A 20,728-nucleotide genomic window follows, 5' to 3' on the forward strand; every position below is an offset into this window, starting at 1 on the left:
CATCAATATCAGTAGGTGGCAGCACATTACCCTTTTGTTTACAAACACACACACATATATTTATATAAGTATGTGCTAACTAGAACGGGTGTGCACTATTAGAGAATCACCCGTGTTAAGACGTGAAACTATTTGAATATCTGTCTGGAAAAACCGCTGAGTCAGCAAAACCAAAAGTGCTGAGTTATTCTTTTTAACGCATTTTCACCACTAGAGAGACCTACTTGATTGCTTGTGAAAGATCGTGATCCCAGCCAATCTTGTTCAGGCTTGGGAGAGTAGAAAGTCTTTCTGGGAAAAATTCCGAGTCATAAAGACCAAAAGTGCTGAGTCACATCTTTTTACATCTAGGCTAATTTCTCTGACTGCCTGTGAAAGATGGTGATGATATCTAAATTCCTTCCCCCTTTTCTTGGGCAGGCAGATGTACAAACAGACAAACGGTTGCCTGGGGGAAAAAAAGTCTTTGCTTTTTTTTGGGGGGGGATAGAAAAAACAGAATAAAAATAAATAAAAATTAAGTAAAATCTTAGATCACTGCAAATGATCAACCTGTATTGTCTCTTGAGCCATGGTGACCCTAAATTATAATGGTTGATGGCTTGCTTTCCTTAACCTCAGGGGTCGTAGGGGCACCATATCCTGTGGTGTGTCTCATGCAAATACAGCCTGGTGGCGCCAATCCCTCTCCAGGCCATCATATGTTTCCACCCGGTCTCGAACCTCTCTCGTGGGGAATGTGCCAACCACTGCACTACAAAACAGCTGTATACAGTAATCCCTCGGTTACCGCGGTTAATGGGGACCGAAACCACCCGCGAAAAGTGAAATTCCGCAAAGTGGCGACGCCCCTTCAAAAATGCTTTAATGCTTAATTTTTTTTTTCAATTATTTTATTTTGCTGTTATTATTTTTTAGACCCCCCAAGCTCTGTACCCGCGAACGTTGAACCGTAAAGTAGCGAGGTCCCACTGTACCGTCAAACTGGACAACATGATAATTTAAGTTTAAAAAATAAAACTGAACTTTGTTCCGGCAATGTAATGTAACATTTTTGACATACGGTTTGTTTAGAGGTTTTTGAAGATGAATATGTGTGCCTTGACTCAAAAAAAAGGTTATTAAAAAAAAACGTGTTCTCATGCAAACAAAAAACAAAACGTTACCAACAGCTAAAAAGTCTTTGAGGGTGACTTCACCGTACTGTGAGAGGTTTTGCGACCCTACGACAGATGGCCAGTAATAAGTTTTGGGAAGGCCCTTTAATTTTACAGTGCCTTGCAAAAGTATCAGCCCTTTAAGAACTTTTTCACTTTTTGACATATTTCAGACTTCAAACTTGTAGATAAAAACACTCAAAATATTCTCTTAGAATCAACAACATATGAAACACAGTTGTGTAAAGAAATCAAATTTATTCAACATTGTATATTGTGGCAGCAAATAAAAAGAAAACTAGGCATGGCAAAAATATATGCCCTCTTTGAGTTAACTTTGTACAATCTTTGCTGCGATCACAGCCACAAGTCTTTTTGTATCTGTATCTAGAAGTTTTGCACATCTTGAAACGAATATTTTACCATTCTTCCTTGCAAAAACCTCAAGTTACGATGGTGATAGTTTGTACACAGCGTTTTTCAAATCTTTCCAAAATTCTCCATAGAATTGAGGTCTGGTCTTTGGCTCGGCAATTCTAAATCCTTTATATTTTAAGTTTAAAACCATTGCACTGTAGATTTTCCTTTATGTTTAGAGTCGTCCTGTTGGAAGGTGAACCTATGCACCATTCTCAGGTCTCTTGCCGACTCCAACATGTTTTCTGCCAGAATCGCCTGTATTTGGCTCCGTCCATCTTCCTATTAACTATATTGGTGTTCCTAGTCCTTGCTGATGAAACGCAACCACAGAGCATGATATTGCCAAGAGCACGTTTGACAGAAATGCTGTTTTCGGGGTGGTATGCATGCAGTGTTACTCTTATGGCAAACGTAAACTTTGCATTCAGCACAAAAAGTTATATTTTAGTTTCATCTCACAAGAGCACCTCGTTCCCCATGTTTTTTCTGTCTTTCGTGTGGCTTCTAGCAAATGCCAAATTGGTCTTCTTATGGTATTCTTTCCGAAAGGGCTTTCATTTTGGCACTTTTCCATAAAGGGCAGATTTGTGCTGAGCACGACTAATAGTTGTCTTATAAACAGATTGTCCCACCTCAGCTGTGTATGCCTGCAGATCATCCATTATGATCTTACCCTCTTTGTTGCTTCTCTGATTAGTTTTCTCCTTGTTTGGGCTGGGAGAGTTTAATGTCTTTCTGGGAACAAAACCAAAATTGCTTTTTTGGCATTTAGTGTAAACATACCAACAAACAAACAGATAGATATACATTCGTAGATCCCAAACTAAAACATTATTACCATCCTTGTTTTGCCCGCAGGTGACAAATGTATTCAAAAATAGAAAGTTTTTAAAATAATTCGTTTTACACTTGAGTCAAGAGACTCCATTGAAATCCGAAATGCATTTTAAGACTGTTTCCTCCTTTTTAACTTATTCTGCAGAATACTCCAACTTCCTCAAGGACGGGACACAGTATGTCATCCTCTCCAGACACTACCTTTGTGTGTAAGTTGCATTCTAAAAAAATCCTGCAGGAGGCTACACCTCAACAGGGCACTATGACATGTGTATTAGTGCAAGGAATACGTATCTATTACGGACATTTATTAAGGGCCATGCAAAAAAATAAAAGTAGCGTTTCTCAGTGGTAAATTTTAAAGGGAAGAACTTCCCACAATTGAAAATGTAAGATACTTACAGTATTTTACCTAACACCTATATGGGGAGAGATTTCTCTCAAAAATGTTGAAACAGTTATTGCTCAGAAACACAAATTAATATATCGTAAATTCCGGACTATAGAGCGCACCTGATTATAAGCCGCACCCACCACATTTTAAGAGTATAACCGCTTTTGTACTTACACAAGCCGCACCTGTATATAAGCCGCATACGCCCACATTAAAACATGTAATACAATCACAAAATTACCCCAAACCCGACTTTGTGTAACTGAATATAAAGTACACAGTCCAAAAACCACAGCCGGCAAAATGAACGGAAAATGATACCGGTACTTAACGTTTGATGCAGACCTGCAGAGTCCGGGTCCCGTTGAAAATAATCCAAAGAAAAAAAATGTATATTTCCAAAGGTAAGGGTGGGAAAAAATATATCCACTATTGTCCGCTGCGTCCACAAACACGTCTCACCTTTACTCCACTTCCCGTCAGCCCCCGTTGTTTTAGCCCCTTCTTTTTGATTCGCTTGTGGAAAACATATCAGAATAAGTCTCTAAAATAAATACATTACAAAAATATACAGTTGCAAATACATATTATACATGGTTACACATATTTACAAAGAAAGACGGTACACTGAGAGAGTTTTCAAAGATTTAATAATAATATTATAACTTTCATCCCAAACCGTGCCTGTGAAGGGTAGCAAAACGCTACTAGCAACACGCTCGCAACACAGTTAACGGGTCTGTTAAAAAAACATACCGTACTTGTAGAAATCACGGTACACCGTCCTCATCTTCCTCCTTATAACGTCTTCACAGTCATCTTCCCCAGTTGGGGAAAAAGACTTTGTCATATAGACGTCGTCCCACGCTCCCTTATTTAAAAACATGCTAGCAACACGCTCGCAAAGTAAAATTTACGTGCAGTAGCTCTGTTTCCTTCTTTATCGGACTGCTCGATTGCTTTTAGCTTAAAAGCTGCGTCATGTGCCTTTCTTTTTACAATTTGCATGATGAGGGTATGCTGTTGCAGTCTTCCTCGGCGCATATATTCCACCGGTCTAAATCTTACCTTTTGTACTCGAGCGCCACTGGCGGCTGTTAGAAAATTACATAAATTGCCCGCATCACTGAATAAGCCGCAGGGTTGAACGTTTGGGGAAAAAAGTAGCGGCTTATAGTCCGGAATTTACGGTAATTTTTATACTATACTAAAGGTCTAAAAATCATATGTCTTGATGAATGCACACACAAGATTCAAAATCTCATATGTAAATCGGAGATATATTTGTGGATCTGCAAAATACATGATTAACTTCTTAAATGGAACTGGAGTAATTAGAAAATTGGCTTAGAAAGTACTTGAAAAGTGCTTAAATGTGGCCTTGAAAAAGGTGTACAAACCCTGTTCGTGTTTGTTATTTAACTTTTCAACAAAACATGGCTTGTCTGCACATCCTCACAGACACTCATGGAACAATTGTACGTCTTTTAGCTGAAACAAAATGTGTGACCACAGCTATTTCCTTCTAGCCTCACACCCGCCCGATTTACCAATTATTTCCAATGTGTACTCCTTGTCAACTCCAGGGTAAGTACCATTAGTTGCAACCCTATTGTTTTCATGTTTTGAATTTAAGAAGCAAGCTTTTGTTGTCCGACAGGAAAAAGAGACGATCGAGCGTGTCCGCCAAATCGCAAAGACAAATTCCGGGTGTCTCGCATCAAAGCCCGTCAGATGTTTCATCATCGGCAGACGTGAGCCCGCTCGGAAATGAGCCGTTTCAAAATAAAAGCTCTGGAGCCGGCGTTTCGGGGGTAGACGAAGGAAGCAGTTCCTCGACTTCAACCTGTGGGACAGAATCTCCAAAAATAAAGGACGAAATTGAGGATCAAGATATCAATATCCAAAATGCACAACAAGGAGAATGTGCGGCTGGTGCAACCACCGAGCGCGGCACTCAGTTTTCAAGGAACATTAAGGAAGAAAACCGTAACGACGCTCCTGAATCCTATCAGATTGTGTATATAGATAGCGAAGATGATGATGATGATGACGACGACGAAGTCATTGAATGTGCACGCTGGACCAGTAATGCGCTTAAACGACAACATGTTGGAACACCAGTAAGGAATCCTCAATTTTCCTTAAACTGTATCAACAAATCAACCCAGACAGAAGAAACGGGGATGGATAAAAACTATAAAACCTTGTTTGAGAAGGCCAAAGTAATTATTTATCAACTTGTAAGAAACAGATCTGACATTTTAGAAGATGCTGGAACCACTTCCAGTCCTGCTCAAGCCGTAGAGGATTCGGACGACATCACGAGGCATGTCGAATCTCTTGTCCGGGCGCTGGATCAAACAACCAGAGAGAAGAATCATCTGCTCTCTCAGGTCAGTGTTCCAAATTCATGTTTGTATCAGGGTCGCACAGATGCTCGTAATCCTTGGAAATTTCAATGTTGTGTTTTCAAATATTAAATGTTTGAAAATGTTGCCATGTTTCTAAACAAGTCCCCTTAAAAATGACACGCACACTGCTCTCCGGTGGATTCGCTTCACCATTGCATCTCATTATTAGGCATTAGTTTATTTGACATTGTTTAGGAAGCTTAAACGCCCACTAGGGGTTGCACCCAAGAGGACAGGTGCAAGCTACACCTAAACCGGCTTGCAATGAGATGCTGTTTAGTGCCAGGGTTACGAATCATTATTGACATTTATTATGGAATGTTAAGGGGTTAAGGTATATATATATTATTAAAACTTTTTCTGTATACTGTATTTTTTTGTAAATATCTCCTGTTTCAATGTGGGCACATGCGGCTTGTAGTCAGGTGCGGCCTTCGTATGTAGAACATCCTTTTTCCTTTAAGAAATGTACTGTGTGCGGCTTATAATCAGGTGTGCCTTATATTGCGATTTCACTGTACCTATATGGTAAGAGATTTGTCTCAAACACTAATTTATTCGTGATTTACTCAAACTCTGAAAATCACATATGTAAATCGCAGATATATTTTCGTCTCTTCAAAATTTAGTCTTGAAAAAGTGCTTGAATTTGGCCATGGAAAGGCTTTACAAACCCTGTTGTATTTGCGGAGCACTCAAGGAAGTGTTTGACATTATTGATGTGTCAGCGACAATACAGTTGGGCCTGAAAATATTTGGACAGACACACAATCTTCACGTTAGGCTCTACAATCAACCACCTTGGACTTGAAATATCTTTACCAGAATTAAAGTGCAGACTATTTTTTTAATTCAAGTGGTTGAACAACAACAATTGACTGAAAACGAAGGAATTGTATACATTTTTCAAAACGCACCACATGAGAGGGGCTCAAAAGTAATTGGACTATTAAGCGTAATCTGAAGAAAGAGGTTTGTTGTCAATATTTAGTTGCAAATCCTTTTGAGCCAATCACTTAAGTCTGGAACCATTGGTCAACACCAAACGCTAGGATTCTTCCTCCTTGACGCTTTGTTAGGCCTTTACAGTAGCAGCCTTGACTTATTGCTCGTTTGTGGGTCTTTCCGTCTTAAGCCTCTACTTGGGAAAGTGAAATTCATTGTCGATTGTGTTGAGATCTAGAGATTGACTTGGCCATTCCAAAAAAAAAATCCACTTCAATAAACTCCTGGGTTGCTTTTGCCTTATGCTTTGGGTCATTGTCTGTCTCCACTGTGAAGCACCATCCAATTGCGGTAACTCGGCAGTATTTGGCTGAATCTGAGTAGATAGTAAATATGTGTACTTCAGAAAAGTGCTGCACACACACACACGACTGCGTCCCTAGGTCCGCCACAAACCACATCGTGAAGTATGCTGACGACACAACAGTGGTGGGCCTCATCAGGGATGACAACGACCTGGCCTACAGAGAGGAGGTGGAGCAGTTGGTGGGCTGGTGCAGGGACAACAGCCTGGTCCTGAATGTCGACAAAACTAAAGAGATCATTGTCGACTTTAGGAAAAACCAGCCCAACCATGCCCCACTTTGCATCAACAACAAGGCTGTGGAGGTTGTCAGCAGTATCAAGTTCCTAGGGGTGCACATTACAAACAAACTCACCTGGTCCGTAAACACTGCATCACTGGTTAAGAGGGCACAGCAGCGCCTGTACTTCCTGCGGAGGATGAGGAGAGCCCACCTGCCCCCACCCTCCCTCATTACATTCTACAGGGGCACCATAGAGAGTATCCTGACCAGCTGTATCTCTGTGTGGTGTGGAGGCTGCAGCGCTACCGACTGGGGTAGTGTGAGGAGGGTAACGAGGACAGCAGAGAAAATAATCGGGACTACACTTCCCTCCATTCAGGACATTGGCCAGAAGCACTGCCTATCCCATGCAAAAAACATTACCGGGGACCCCTCTCACCCCCATCATGGACTGTTCACTCTGCTAGCCTCTGGGAAGAGGTACTGCAGTGTGCGGTGCAGGACCACCAGGCTCCGCAATAGTCTAGTCCCCCTGGCCATTAGACTGTTAAATGGTCAATCTAACATATAGTTAACTTAAATCTAAACGGCTGCTAATCTGACTTTTGCACTACTGGCAGTTTTTTTTTTATAGCTTGCCACTCCTTGCACATTGCTCTCTGCACTATTGTAATTACAGCGTTATTGTTACAGTGTTAATGTTACTGTGTACCTGACTTGTTAACCTGTCTGCCCATATTGCACATCTGGTTAGCTACTCTTCTTGCACTATCGGCACTATGGTAAAATACTACACGTAGCCAAAATACAATACCACATTATTTATATCTGTACATTCAAGGAAACTGTTGGGGGTCAGATGCATCGACATTTCGTTCTGTATACACGTGTACTAGAATGACAATAAAGTAGATCTGAATCTGAATCTGAATCTGAACTAAAAATAAGTAACAATAATTGCGATTAAACCTGTATTGCAATGTCAGTGCGATTTTTGATTTGAACAGAAAAGTGAAGTTTCCTTTTTTGTGAGACCTTAATCATAGTGACATGCAAACTTACTTAGAGTATACAACTGTAATGAAATGAAATGATCTACATTTATATAGCGCTTTTGAAGTCAAGACTTCCCAAAGCGCTTTACCGTGTGCTTCACATTTCCCAATAGTGGCCGTGCAGCCATGTAACGCTCTAACCTGCTTATTGGGGGCATTAGGCGTTTAGTGTCTTGCCCAAGGACACTTCGACATGTAACACGGAGGAGATGGGATTCGAACTGCGATCTCTTGATCCCAAGACGAGCACTCTACCTCATGAGCTAACGCCCCCTGTAACAAAATAATGTCTATAGATCTACAAATAAAAACAGAATTGCTGTTGAATAAATGGTCTTTGTTATTACACAAAAGTTTAATGAAATTGGAGGGCTTCTTTCAGAGTAAGAAAGCGTTTTAGAAAGTTGTTCGCTAGCTGCATGCTAGCATGGGGTAACCACAATCATTTAAATACAAGAGTTTCAACATAGAGGAATATAGCGGTTTCCCACAAGTTGTAGCTCCAGGTATTCCGTTTCATGGGTAATGGATCTGGTGTTGATGAAATACAGCTTCCGCAGAAGTGTCCTAAGAGAGTTGTTGGCCTAGCCACCTCAGTTTATTCCTGGACGCGATAATAATCCACGGAGGGAGCACCCACTGGTGATCAGTATTCCTCTGTGCTCTTCTGACTTTTCTCAGAGACCGATTTAATTGATGAATTTCTTTTTATGTAACGGGCCACCAAGGCTCCTAGCTGGCGCTTTGCACCATCGTTTGTTCTGGTGGCCAATTGTGGGCTCGCCCACCTACACCGGCTGTTTAACTGATAGCATATACCATTCTATCACAGTCGCGCGCACACTGTTAGCAAATTCTGCTTAGCTTCTATTGGCCCTCGCCATTAAAACACGAACGGTGACAACTCTGGTTGTCCAAACACTCCATCACTCACAAACATGGAACTGTAAGTTCTTGACAAAAATAAATAAGTGTTTTGCAATTACGTCACATCTTAATATCAATTAGATTTAGGTTAATCGTGTAGCCCTAATTCAGAATTAATTCAGTTACTTTTATCTGTTATCAATGAACACAAGTGACCCAGTACTCTTGGAAGCCATGAATGCTCATGCCATCACACTGCCTTCACCATGTTTCACAGATGATGTGGTGTGCTTTGGATCATGTTCTGTTCCCTTTTTTTCTCCAAACTTTCTTCTTTTAGATCAGGGGATGGTGTCATTATAGTCTGTGGTGTGCAGCCCTTTGAGACTCTTTGTGATTAAGGGCTATAAAAATAAGCATGACTTGCCTTTTTGTAATTCTGGTACAGGTATATCCTTGCCTCATCTGTCCATAGAACTCTTTTCCAGTACTGGGCTGGCTTGCAGAGGCGTTTTTTGGGCAAAATCTAGTCTTGGCTGCCAATTTTTGGACTCACAGCCTCTGTATTTCCTTTCATTAAGTCTTCTCTTTATTGTAGACTTGGAGACAGATACACCCACTTACTGGAAAGTGTTCTTCACTACAGTTCGTGCTGTAAAGTAAATTTATTTTCCATGGAGATTATCCTGCGATCATCCATCACTGTTGTCTTCCATTAACGTCTAGGCCCTTTTAAATTGCCAACCCTACCAGTGCATTATTTTTCTTTCTTGGATTGTACCAAACTGTTGATTTTGCTTTTCCAATAATTCCAGCTAGCTCGTTCATGGATTTCTTCTTTGCTTTGGTCTCAGGATTTTCTTTTTCGCGACAATATCTGTGTATTATTTGCCCTCATGTAGGTTTTAGATCAGGGGATGGTGTCATAATACTGTGTGGTCTGCAAAATTCTGTGGTCTGTGCAGCCCTTTGAGACTCTGTGATTAAGGGCGTCACAAATAAACATGATTTGACTTGACTACATTGAAAGCTCCTTTGAATGCATTATGTATGGTCATAGAAACAACTTCCAAATTTCAGATATTTTGTTATGATTTAGGTTGTATTTACATGTGTACACGAAGAATATAACTGCCTGAAATGAATGAATAAAATGGGGAAAAAAATGCACAACCACACACCTACAATCAACTCCAGACTTTTTCACTACTTAATTTTCTTGTCAGGCTAACAAGGGAGGAGCCTTCTAACTATGAACCCTCAGAGTCAATGGTCCAATTCAAAACCCTTAAAAAGGGGTGTAAATGTGTAAAATTCTTAAACCCCTTATTCTGATTTGGATGTGAAAAGTCTTAAATTGCAACTGAGATTGTGCACTTTAATTCCATATTAAATAATTGTATTTTGCAATGTGTTTATAAGAACAGCTAAAATAACAAAACCTTTGTCACTGTCCAAATAGTATTGGGCCTAACTGTATTTGAATTACTTTCACACAACCTAAAACATCCATAAAATCAAGACCACCAGGTGTAATTTAACTCATCTATGTGTGTTGTATGTTTGTTTCTTGTTGTTTGTTGTGTTTATCGTTTGTCATTTACTAGTTGAAAGATTCAGAAGAGGAAAAAGCAAACCTGTCAAGCCAGTGTGTGGCGCTCAGGAGGATGTTGCAGCAAGTACGAGAAAAAGCACTGGATACGTGTAGCAGAGTGCCTCTGCAGAATGGAGATTCTTCCGTCTAGCTTGCAAACGACGTTTTTTTAATTCAGGTAACGAAGCAAGGTTCAGGGAAAAGTTTTCTAACTTCTAACACAAGGACCATTTTTTTCAATCAGGCACAGAACATGTAGTGTTTCTTCCCACAGTTATCCAGTTATGTTAAAAAATATTTCACGTGCTGGGTGACACGAGTAATTTAGTCTCATTGTTGTCGGATTTGGCTCATATCCTCCAGTGTGGTGACTTCATATGAAAGTAGCGTATTTTCGCGACCATAGGGCGCACCGTGTTGAAAGGTGAAGTCTCCGTAGCTTGTCCTATTTCTGTATTTAACACATACTAAAGGGTGCACCACACGAGTTTAATAAAATCTTTTATGTGCACCTTATGGTCATGGAAATAATGTTAGCCTCTTAACATTGGGGGATCCCATTAACGCAACACTAAGAGGCAGCTCCGAAGCAGAATGCAATTTTGGTGAACAGTGATTGCATCCTGATCATTTATGTTTGGAGTAGTTGGAACTTTGCTTACCCTGTCACTCGGGGCTCAGTGACTGTTTTGTGCTTCGACCTTCAAAGGCTGCATGTTATGACTTGCCCTACCTGCCGCTTTGACAGCGTGCATTCCTTCTTTGTCTTCACCTCCTTATAGTTTGACGATTGTAGCTTTTCGTTTGTGTTATTTGCTTCGTGTGTCATGAATGGTATAACATGGTCCGGCTAACTCCCCTTAAGGTGGGGCTGCCGAAAGCTTTCTGTTTCGTTTGCTTCCTGGTTACACCCCATTAGCTGCACACAGTGTCGATTGGTTTGATTTCTGCTAAGTTCGAGTTCGTCACTTTTTGCTTTTTTGTATGCCCCCGTTTGCGCTACGTGTGTTATTTTTGCCAGTTAGCCCCTTTTTCGCTGTTAGCCTTTGTTGTACCATTATTACAACCTACTTCGTCTATTTTCACAAAAAATACAAAAACTTAGCTTGAAACACTCGTAATCTCTTCGATTAATTAATAAATAAACCAAAACCTGCTTCTTCTCAGGTGCCTCTGTCCCTCACATGACGTCACAGGAAGTCAAAGACGAGACAGGCTGTCTTTAAAATGCATTATCTCGGAAAATAATTGGAAAAATGGATGACATTTATCAGTGTCTGAAACTTATGACAAAAAGTTACCGGAGACCAGGGCAGACAACTCTGAAAAGTTGCCTTCCCCATTTTTCACAACTTGAAACACTATAGGACGACTAATCGCAAAAAAACGTTCTTGCAAAGTATTAACGATTGATAATCAGAATATATAACAGACCAACACTTTAAGATTAAGTTTATTATAAATCTTCTTATAACATTCATTGCGTGTGTATGACACCGCTGTTTTCCATCCGCCATCAGTATGTACCTGTATTTACTCATCTTCATTCATGCAATGTTTGCGTTGCCTCGTCTACTACAAGCCATGCTGAGGTTTTAGCTTGATTCCAAACCACTTCTCCATTTTTCTCGTGTTCTCTGTGCATCTACTTTTGAAAATGATATGCAAATGCACGACCTTATAAGGCTCTGGAAAGTCCGGAAGCACGAAGTTAGTCGATGCAGGCTTCTGATTGGGTGCCGAGTATGCAAATTGTCAAACAAACCGAAACTTCCAAACCGAAAGAAGATTTCTAAATCGGGATAAGGCAGAAGTTTGATTTGATAGAAAAATCTGTCGGATTTTTGTTTTCATTTTTTCTTTTATTTTTTTTTTCTTCTCTCCTTGAAAAAGTTGTCGGCCACCCGGGCGCAGACGTTTTGTAAGTTGTACGCCCGACGTAAAAGATGCACGCCCCTTGCGTCCGGGCAGACGTTATTTCAGACACTACATTTATATTGATTTTTATGCAAAAAACATTTACTATTTCCTTAGATTTAGCATGGTTTAGGATTTGGGAATACCTTTAAGTAGTCATTGATTGACCCTCGCTAGCAATACATCAAATCTTGACTTCCTTTTTCTTTCCTAGGAGGCTAATGGAGCGACTTTGGAGGTCAACAGTGTGCCTTGTCTGGACCAGGGCCGAGTCAATTAGGAGTGGGAAGTTATTCATTGCAGCAATATCTCGCTTAACGAGTTCTCGGACAAAAGTAACCCGTCGTGCCCAAACAAGCACATCCAGATATGTTGATCTCTGAGTGAATGGTCAACATCTGCCTGACCAGCGAACCATCCAGTTTCTTGTTTTACCTCTTATGAAAAGATTTTTTTGTATTTTACGTGAGAATATATATTTTTTACTTGGTCCTACACATTCTCTTATTCCAGCTTGTTCCTACTTGTTGTTTTGTAGTTTGACACCAGACCAACACTCAAATCATTAAAGAGACACTGTATTTGACCACTAGATGTCTCTGTATTGTGTCGTGCAACCCAAAATTGAGCGTTACAAAGCACAAAGAAGAATGCAAACTACAAATACTCAAAGTGACCAACTGCACCATTATCCTTTTTCTTTGCAAGACTTTCGCGAGATTTCATTTTTTGGGGTACCCCTAGCAGCAAAATGGCAGACAGTTACGTCAGTGCCATAATTTTATGTTAAATAAATGCAAAATTCTCAACCTACAAGTGTTCTAAAACATGTACATTTCTATCATAGTTCGTGTGTTTTTGCTTATTTTTCAAATCACTTTTTTATGAATTCTAATTGCCACTAGGAGGGGCTTAATGATATACATTGTCCCTTTAAACTTTGATACTAATGCAGGGGCCTCAAACCATTATCCTGCAGGGTGCGATTTGCCCGAGGGGCATGAGTTTAAGAATCTGCTTTTAAATGTGTGTTATTTAGCGCCTTCTAGCGGTAAGAAAAAAAAACTTCATTCATGAAACACAAACAATTTTTATTTAAATAAAAAGACAAATTACATAAACAATCATCCATCCATCCATCCAATATCTGCACCGCTTATCCTCAGTAGGGTCGCGGGGGTGCTGGAGCCCATCCCAGCCATCTTCGGGCAGTGGGGACCCTGAACTGGTTGCCAGACAGTCGCAGGGCACACAGAAACTCACTCGCTCATTCACACCTAGGGACAATTAGGACTGGCTACTTAACCTGACATGCATGTTTTTGTAATGTGGGAGGAAACCCACTCAAGCATGGGGAGAACATGCAAATTCCACAGAGGAAGGTTTGATAAAGTATCATAAGAAAGCAATTTTATTTGATATACTCATAGGTTGAGAAATTACCATTTATTTTACGTAGCATGAGTTTCAATTAAAGCGAGCCTTAGTCTGCCATCTTGCAACTATGGGTACCCCAAAGACTCAAAAAGGCTGAGCCCAATAAATGAAAAATAATGTGAAACGGTGCGTTTTCATTACTTTGAGTCTCCATAGTTTGCACTCTTCTTTGTGCACTTATTTGTGGTTGCACTACACAATACAGCGGCCTCTAGCGGTCAAATAATAAACTCTGCCCCTTTAATTTCAGGATCCTGATTGTTAAATGGCCACTAAAAGGCAGCTTATACAGGTACCGCCTATCATTATGAGACTTTAGAGCTGGGGTGGACAAACGACGTCAAGCTTCTTAAATCCGGTTCTGCCAAACCAAAATTGCAAATTTATAATGACAAAACATAACGGCAAATAAAGTACTCATGTATTGCTGAAGTATCAGATTAATATCGGCAGATCAAATAAATCGTTTTTTATTTCTCTGCCTGGTTCATCTGCCATTTTTTTTTTTTTTTTTTTTTTTTTTTACCAAAAGCAGCCCAAGTCTAAAATAGTTTGCCCACCTCTGACTTAGAGTCTGGTTTCGGAACCGATATCTTGTTCGTCCCACCCTTTTGTATTTTCCCCTCGGAAGAGCATAAGATGCACTTGCTCTGACTAAAACCTTTTTATACACCCAATGAGATAATACTGCTGTAACTCATGGAAAGTATGCCTAACAATAGAATATAATAAAACCTTGTTGGGAAGTTAGCCGCCCCTACAGTCTAAAAGTAGGGCTGCAATAAGCCTGTTATTTTTGTCTTAGTCTTGCATTAATCCTGTCCTACATTTACAACAGAGATAGCAATAAAAATATTGCTATTGAAAATTTGGCCATCCAAGTTTTCATCAGACACATACAGTGCCTAGTGAAAGTATTCGTCCCCAAGAACTTTTTGTCATATTGCCACATTTCAGACTTAAAGTTAAAAAACTGGTAACATTTTCTAATGATCAACATGTGACAAAATTGTGAAGTGGAAAAAAATGTTTCAACATTTTATAATCAAAACAAAAAAAAAATCTAAAAAGTTTCAAAAATATTGCAGTCTTCCCTCCTATTACTTCCTTGCCAACTTCTGAAAGATCCAACGTCGACCTAAACAACTAATAATGACAGAGTTCGTTATGGCATTAGGTCTCAGTTTAAATGCATCTGCTCTGTGATGGGCTCAGAAGTCTTTGAAAGAGACAGTGGAGAACAGACAGCATTATGAAGACCAAAAAACACACCAGGCTGAAAAAAGATGTGGAAAAGTTCAAAGCAGTAATGGGACCATATTGCAACATTTACACATTTCCCAAAGCACTCTGAGAGCAACAATATCAAAACAGTAAGAGCATAAAACCACCACAAACCTACCAAGAACTGTCCCTCTAAACTTCTGGCACATACTAAGAGAAAACAAATCAGAGAAGCAACCGACAGGCCAATAATCGCATTGGATAACCTACAAGCATACACATCTGAGATGGGACAATCTTAATAAATCTGCCTTTTATGACAGAGTGGCAAGAAGAAATCCCTTTTGAAGGCATACTATGAAAAAGCTCATTTGGTGATTGCAAGAAGCCAATGGTAGCCATATGCAAGTTTGGCATACGAATAACACAGCACATCACTCTGAAAACACGTCCCCACTGTCAAACATGGGGTGGCAACATCATGCTCTGGGTGCTTCAGCAGATTGGGAAAATTGTCAGTTGATGGAAAGATGAATTGAGCCAAATACAATGCGATTTCTTTGTTTATGTGGAAGTTCATCGTTTATATCGTTTTTGCTATCATCCAGTTGCTAAAAAGGCAGCTGAGGTTGCCAGGGCTGTTCATTGTTTTGATTATTTTGTCCATTATTGTTGCGCGCCGTGACTCATTAATTTTGCTTACTGTTTATTGTTTTGACTATTGCGCACTATGGTTAATTGTTCTGATTATGATGCGCTTTACATCATTGTCACTATTGACCAATCATGTTTCAATTATATAATTTCCACATCCCCTAAGGCTGATTTTCCATTTGAAGATGCTAGAAAAATGTGTTTGGGTGGGGTTGGCTGGTTCATTTTGGACGCTCTGAGCACAGGTTTGAATTCCTTCTCTGAAGGCTTCCACCCCAGTCATCTTTGCAAGTAAAAATTCCACTGCTGTATTCTTCCCTTATTTTGAATATCTACTCAAGATTAAACTTAACAGAGTGGTGTGCAGGTTCTTCTTCCAACAGGACAAACGACCCTATACATAAAGCAAAATCTACAATTGAATGGTTTAACCATATATAGGTGATAAAAAAATCACCAAGCCAAAGTTCAAACATCAATTCTATGAATAATCTTTAAAAACAATCTGAAAAATGCTGTGCACAAACGATCACCATCAAAACCTTAAGGAACTCTAGCTGTTTTGTGAGGAAGAACGGGCAAATATTTCTATAGACACATTCCAACATGGCTGTGACGCAAATTTGTACAAAATATTAGCACAATATATAAAATATTCAGAAATGTGCTTACTTTTCAAGATAAGGTCTCACATGTTGTTGAGTTTCTGTTCTTTTTTTTATCTATTTACAGTTTGGATCCTGAAATAAGTCAAAATGTTTTTGGGGAACCAATACTTTTGCAAAACACTATAGAAAGGTTTTAGTGTTTGATATGAGCAGTTGATTCCTGCAAACTACCCCATAGGGAAAAAAGTTACTCCTCCGATTGATCGCAATGATTTTATGTACATTGATTCGGTGCTGCAGACAACACTGCTGCTATACTTGTTTCATTTGGGTTTTGTTTCTTACACTTCCACATTTACAGCCAAGAACAGTAGCATTTTTTTAACATCAGGGTTAGCCCTGCAAACCTAAAAAAACAGCGTGTAATATGAATGATACTCCTAGGTAAATGTTATTACTAAAATAAGTTACCAGCATACTATTGAATGTCTCTATCCTTATCACTGTACTTAAAACATCACAAAATGTGTAAATACTGAAATATATATGATGTCTTATACCAGGGGTCGGGAACATTTTTGACTCAAAGAGCCATGAAAGCAAAGTATTGATTTTTTTTTTTTTCAGTGAGAGCTACACTTCAATTTTAAGACAATCAAATACAGCTATTAAACCTGATCTCCAGACCAAAGCTAATTCTTTTGCAGTTGTTATTTCTTTGTTTGACGTTTGGTTTGTTATGACATAACGGCAAATCCTGTGTCCTATATCAACAAATACAACATTTAAAATGGCAGTCGCTTAATATCCTTAGGGTTCATTTTGACTGTCATACATAATAGTTTCAAAACAAGGTGCGAGCGGAGGTTTTGTAAAAATGCTACTAAATACCGCAAACGTGAAGGATACGGGTGTATTTACCTTCGTATCGCTAAAAGACGTGGCCACAGTTCTAACCTTTGGAAGTGAGTGGGGATTATTTGTCCTACATTCCCTTTTTATAGATACAAATCTTTAACATCTTTGAAATCCATAAACATTGATCTTAAAAGCCCTCATGCGGGTCATTGAAGAAATAGCCAGTTAAAAAGTGGGCGTCACACTCACGTGTGTATTCTACTGCATCGCCATCCATCTATTATCTGCACTGCTTATCCTCAGTAGCATCGTGGGGTCATCTCAGTGGCTAAAAATCCAAGTGACATGTTTTTCTTACCAGCTTTGAAAGTAGAAAAGAGCTACGCCGCTAATGCTGCTTTTTGTAGTTACAGTGTTGCACTCCTGGCATAAATGCATCAAAATTGTGAATTTTATCTCTGAGCTAGACGTACTTCTCTGATTAGGCCAGATATTTGATCTGAACCGCTAGGTTGCTGCAACTTGCCCTTACTTGGCGTCTTCCTATCAAAAGGAACTTTTGGAAACATCCAGTTTGAACCAGAGAAAACCATCGGCTGAGTCGACCCCCCCTTTCTGTTTGTGTGGGTGGGTGGCTAAGACAGTCGAAAGACTAGGGACTATATTAGATAATCCAGGCTTATTTCGCATAATGCTGAAAATGACACCACTGCTGCGTTTTCCATCTTTCTGGCAACCAGTAAATAGTTAAACGAGAATATAGAATAGAATATACCTTTATTGTCATTGTTACAAAATGGGTTGAACATATTGTGACAACGAAACTGGACGTGGCACTCCAGGTTCACATTTAATAGTGAGGATAAAAGAAAACAAAGAAGATAAAGGAACAAAGAATATAGGTTATAAGTTACACAATATAAAGGATAATAATATAAATATGCAGTCTGCTGGGTCTTATTTCTATTATAGTGAGGATTTAAGATAAAAGAACCGGGCTGAGGTTCAGATTGAACCTTATAGCTGATGCTAAAACCCTGGACCTCTTGAAAAGAGCCACACCTTGCTCGCGAGCTATACGTTCCTGACCCCTGTACAGGACTGTCTCAGAAAATTTGAATATTGTGATAAAGTTCTTTATTTTCTGTAATGCAATTAAAAAAACAAAAATGTCATACATTCTGGATTCATTACACATCAACTGAACTATTTCAAGCCTTTTATTATTTGAATATTGCTGAATTTGGCTTACAGCTGAAAAAAACTCAAAAATCCTATCTCAAAATATTAGAATACTTCCTCAGACCAAGTAAAAAAAATAATTTTATAACAGCAAAACTAAATCAAACATTTGAAAATGTCCATTGATGCACTCAGTACTTGGTTGGGAATCCTTTTGCACGGATTACTGCATCAATCCCGCGTGGCATGGAGGCAATCAGCCTGTGGCATTGCTGAGGTGTTATTGATGCCCAGGATGCTTCGATAGCGGCCTTCAGCTCATTTGCATTTGTAGGTCTGGTGTCTTTCATCTTCTTCTTAACTATACCCCACAAATTCTCGATGGGGTTCAGGTCAGGGGAATTAGCAGGCCAATCAAGGACAGTGATGCCATGGTCAGTGCACCAGTTACTGGTGGTTTTGGCACTGTGGGCAGGTGCCAGATCATGCTGGAAAATGAAATCCTCATCTCCATAGAGCTTTTCAGCAGAGGGAAGCATGTAGTGCTCTAAAATCTCTTGGTACACAGTTGCATTTACTCTGGACTTGATAAAACACAGTGGACCAACACCAGCAGCTGACATGGCTCCCCAAACCATTGCTGACTGTGGGAACTTCACCCTGGATTTCAAGCAACTTGGATTTTGCTCCTCTCCAGCCTTTCTCCAGACTCTGGCGCCTTGACTTCCAAATGAAATGCAAAACTTGCTTTCGTCTGAAAAGAGGACTTTGGACCACTCTGCAACTGTCCAGTGCTTCTTCTCCATAGCCCAAGTCAGACGCTTCTTCCGTTGTCTTGAGTTCAGAAGTGGCTTGACCATGGGAATACGGCTATTGTAGCCCATTTCCCGGACACGTCTGTGAACTGTGGCTTTTGATACCTGGACTCCAGCTTCAGCCCACTGTCTTTGAAGCTCCCCCAAATTCTGGAAGCGGCTCTTTTTCACAATTTTGTTAAGGCTGCGGTCATCTCTCTTGGTTGTGCAGCGTTTCCGGCCACATTTTTCCCTTCCAACAGACTTTTTGTGGATATGCTTTGAAACTGCACTCTGTGAACAGCCTGCTCTTTGAGAAATTTCTTTTTGTGTCTTACCCTCCTGATGGAGGGTATCAATGATGGTCCTCTGGACAGCAGTCAGATCAGCAGTCTTCCCCATACTTGTGATTTAGTTTACTGAACCAAGCTGAGTGTTTTTAAGGCTCAGGAAACCCTCGCAAGGTGTTTCGAGTTAATTAGATGATTCAGGTGATTAGTTGAATAGCCTACTTGTATACTTTTTCATGATATTCTAATATTTTGAGATAGGATTTTTGAGTTTTCTTAAGCTGTAAGCCAAATTCAGCAATATTAAAATAATAAAAGGCTTGAAATAGTTCAGTTGATGTGTAATGAATCCAGAATGTATGACATTTTTGTTTTTTTAATTGCATTACAGAAAATAAAGAACTTTATCACAATATTCTAATTTTCTGAGACAGTCCTGTATATGAATAATTTGAACGAGTGAGCCTATGCCTGGTTGAAGAGAGAGCATTTTTTGTGTGTGTGTATAAATCTATCTGTCGATCTTAAATTTATGTGTGTCAAAATGGCAACCCATGGGGCCAGGTGGCTTCCAAATGCTCTGACATTGCCCATTTCATGAATTCATGTTATATTTTACTTTACTTTTTTTTTAATTCAGCCTCTTAAACTCATGTTTTCCTTTTCAACTATTCATTTTAAATTGTTATTTCCATTTAAAGGGTCCTCCACATTGAGAGGAGTGCCTAGCCTACTAATTTCGTCCTGCAACCGGAGGTTGCCCTCCTAGATTATGTTAATAAGCTTCCCTTAGGTCCATCTCCTTACACAAATTGTGTTGCCTTACCAAGGTTTTCATTCATAATTTTCACGCATGTATATGCAGTCATGTGTGTTCGTGTCTGCACGCGACTTTGAAGAATATTGGGTGGGAAGTGAATGTTTTGTATTTTTCTTATTTTATTTATTATTCATGTTTTTGTCTTGCATAATAAATGTTTTTTTACAGCACTTTGTGTTGCAGTTTATTGTATAAAAGGGGCAGGCGGATTGATCCAAATGTCACTATTAACGATTCTACGCAAGTACCTGGATCCCATCGATGATATTGTTCTGGGATTGATTCTTCTCCCCACCAATTTCCTCAAAGTGCAGCGTTTCTCTCTCACCCAGTCCTTCTGACCACTTGTAAGTTTATGCCTGAGTGTGTAACTGACAGGCACACTTTTTCCACCTCTCCCTACCTGGCCTACTGCTGCATTCAGCCTTCCAGGCAGAAGAGACGTCAAAGCCTATGTGACAACTGCCCCCCTCCTACTAGAAGCCAAACAGAGGCAAACAGGAAACGCTGCGAGGTGCGGATCATTTTTCAATTACAGAAAAAGACAGTGACATGTAAAAAACATTGTCACCGAGTGCCAAAACATAAAAATACGTTGTTATTTTGTTTTGTTTTTCAACTTTTCCAAAGGCTTTTGCACTGCTGATCAGTAAGTATGAAGCCACTGGGAATTA

At 39.7% G+C, this 20,728-nt stretch overlaps 1 protein-coding gene across 1 annotated transcript in view; it reads left to right on the forward strand.

Annotated features, from left to right (window-relative positions):
* The window catches only part of morc3a (MORC family CW-type zinc finger 3a), a 46,808-nt gene extending 26,584 nt beyond the window's left edge, over positions 1 to 20,224 (forward strand). The window contains exons 15-19 of the mRNA XM_088352526.1: positions 2,560 to 2,623; positions 4,338 to 4,395; positions 4,469 to 5,204; positions 10,284 to 10,448; positions 12,402 to 20,224. Coding sequence (XP_088208652.1) covers positions 2,560 to 2,623; positions 4,338 to 4,395; positions 4,469 to 5,204; positions 10,284 to 10,421 — 996 coding nt within the window. The 3' untranslated portion in view covers positions 10,422 to 10,448; positions 12,402 to 20,224. The remainder of the gene's footprint in view (positions 1 to 2,559; positions 2,624 to 4,337; positions 4,396 to 4,468; positions 5,205 to 10,283; positions 10,449 to 12,401) is intronic.
* The last annotated feature ends 504 nt before the right edge of the window (positions 20,225 to 20,728 follow it).

The sequence above is a fragment of the Urocampus carinirostris genome, chromosome 14, assembly GCF_059441175.1.
Source record: "Urocampus carinirostris isolate Australia breed hairy pipefish chromosome 14, RoL_Ucar_1.0, whole genome shotgun sequence".
In the NCBI taxonomy this organism is placed as follows: domain Eukaryota; kingdom Metazoa; phylum Chordata; class Actinopteri; order Syngnathiformes; family Syngnathidae; genus Urocampus; species Urocampus carinirostris.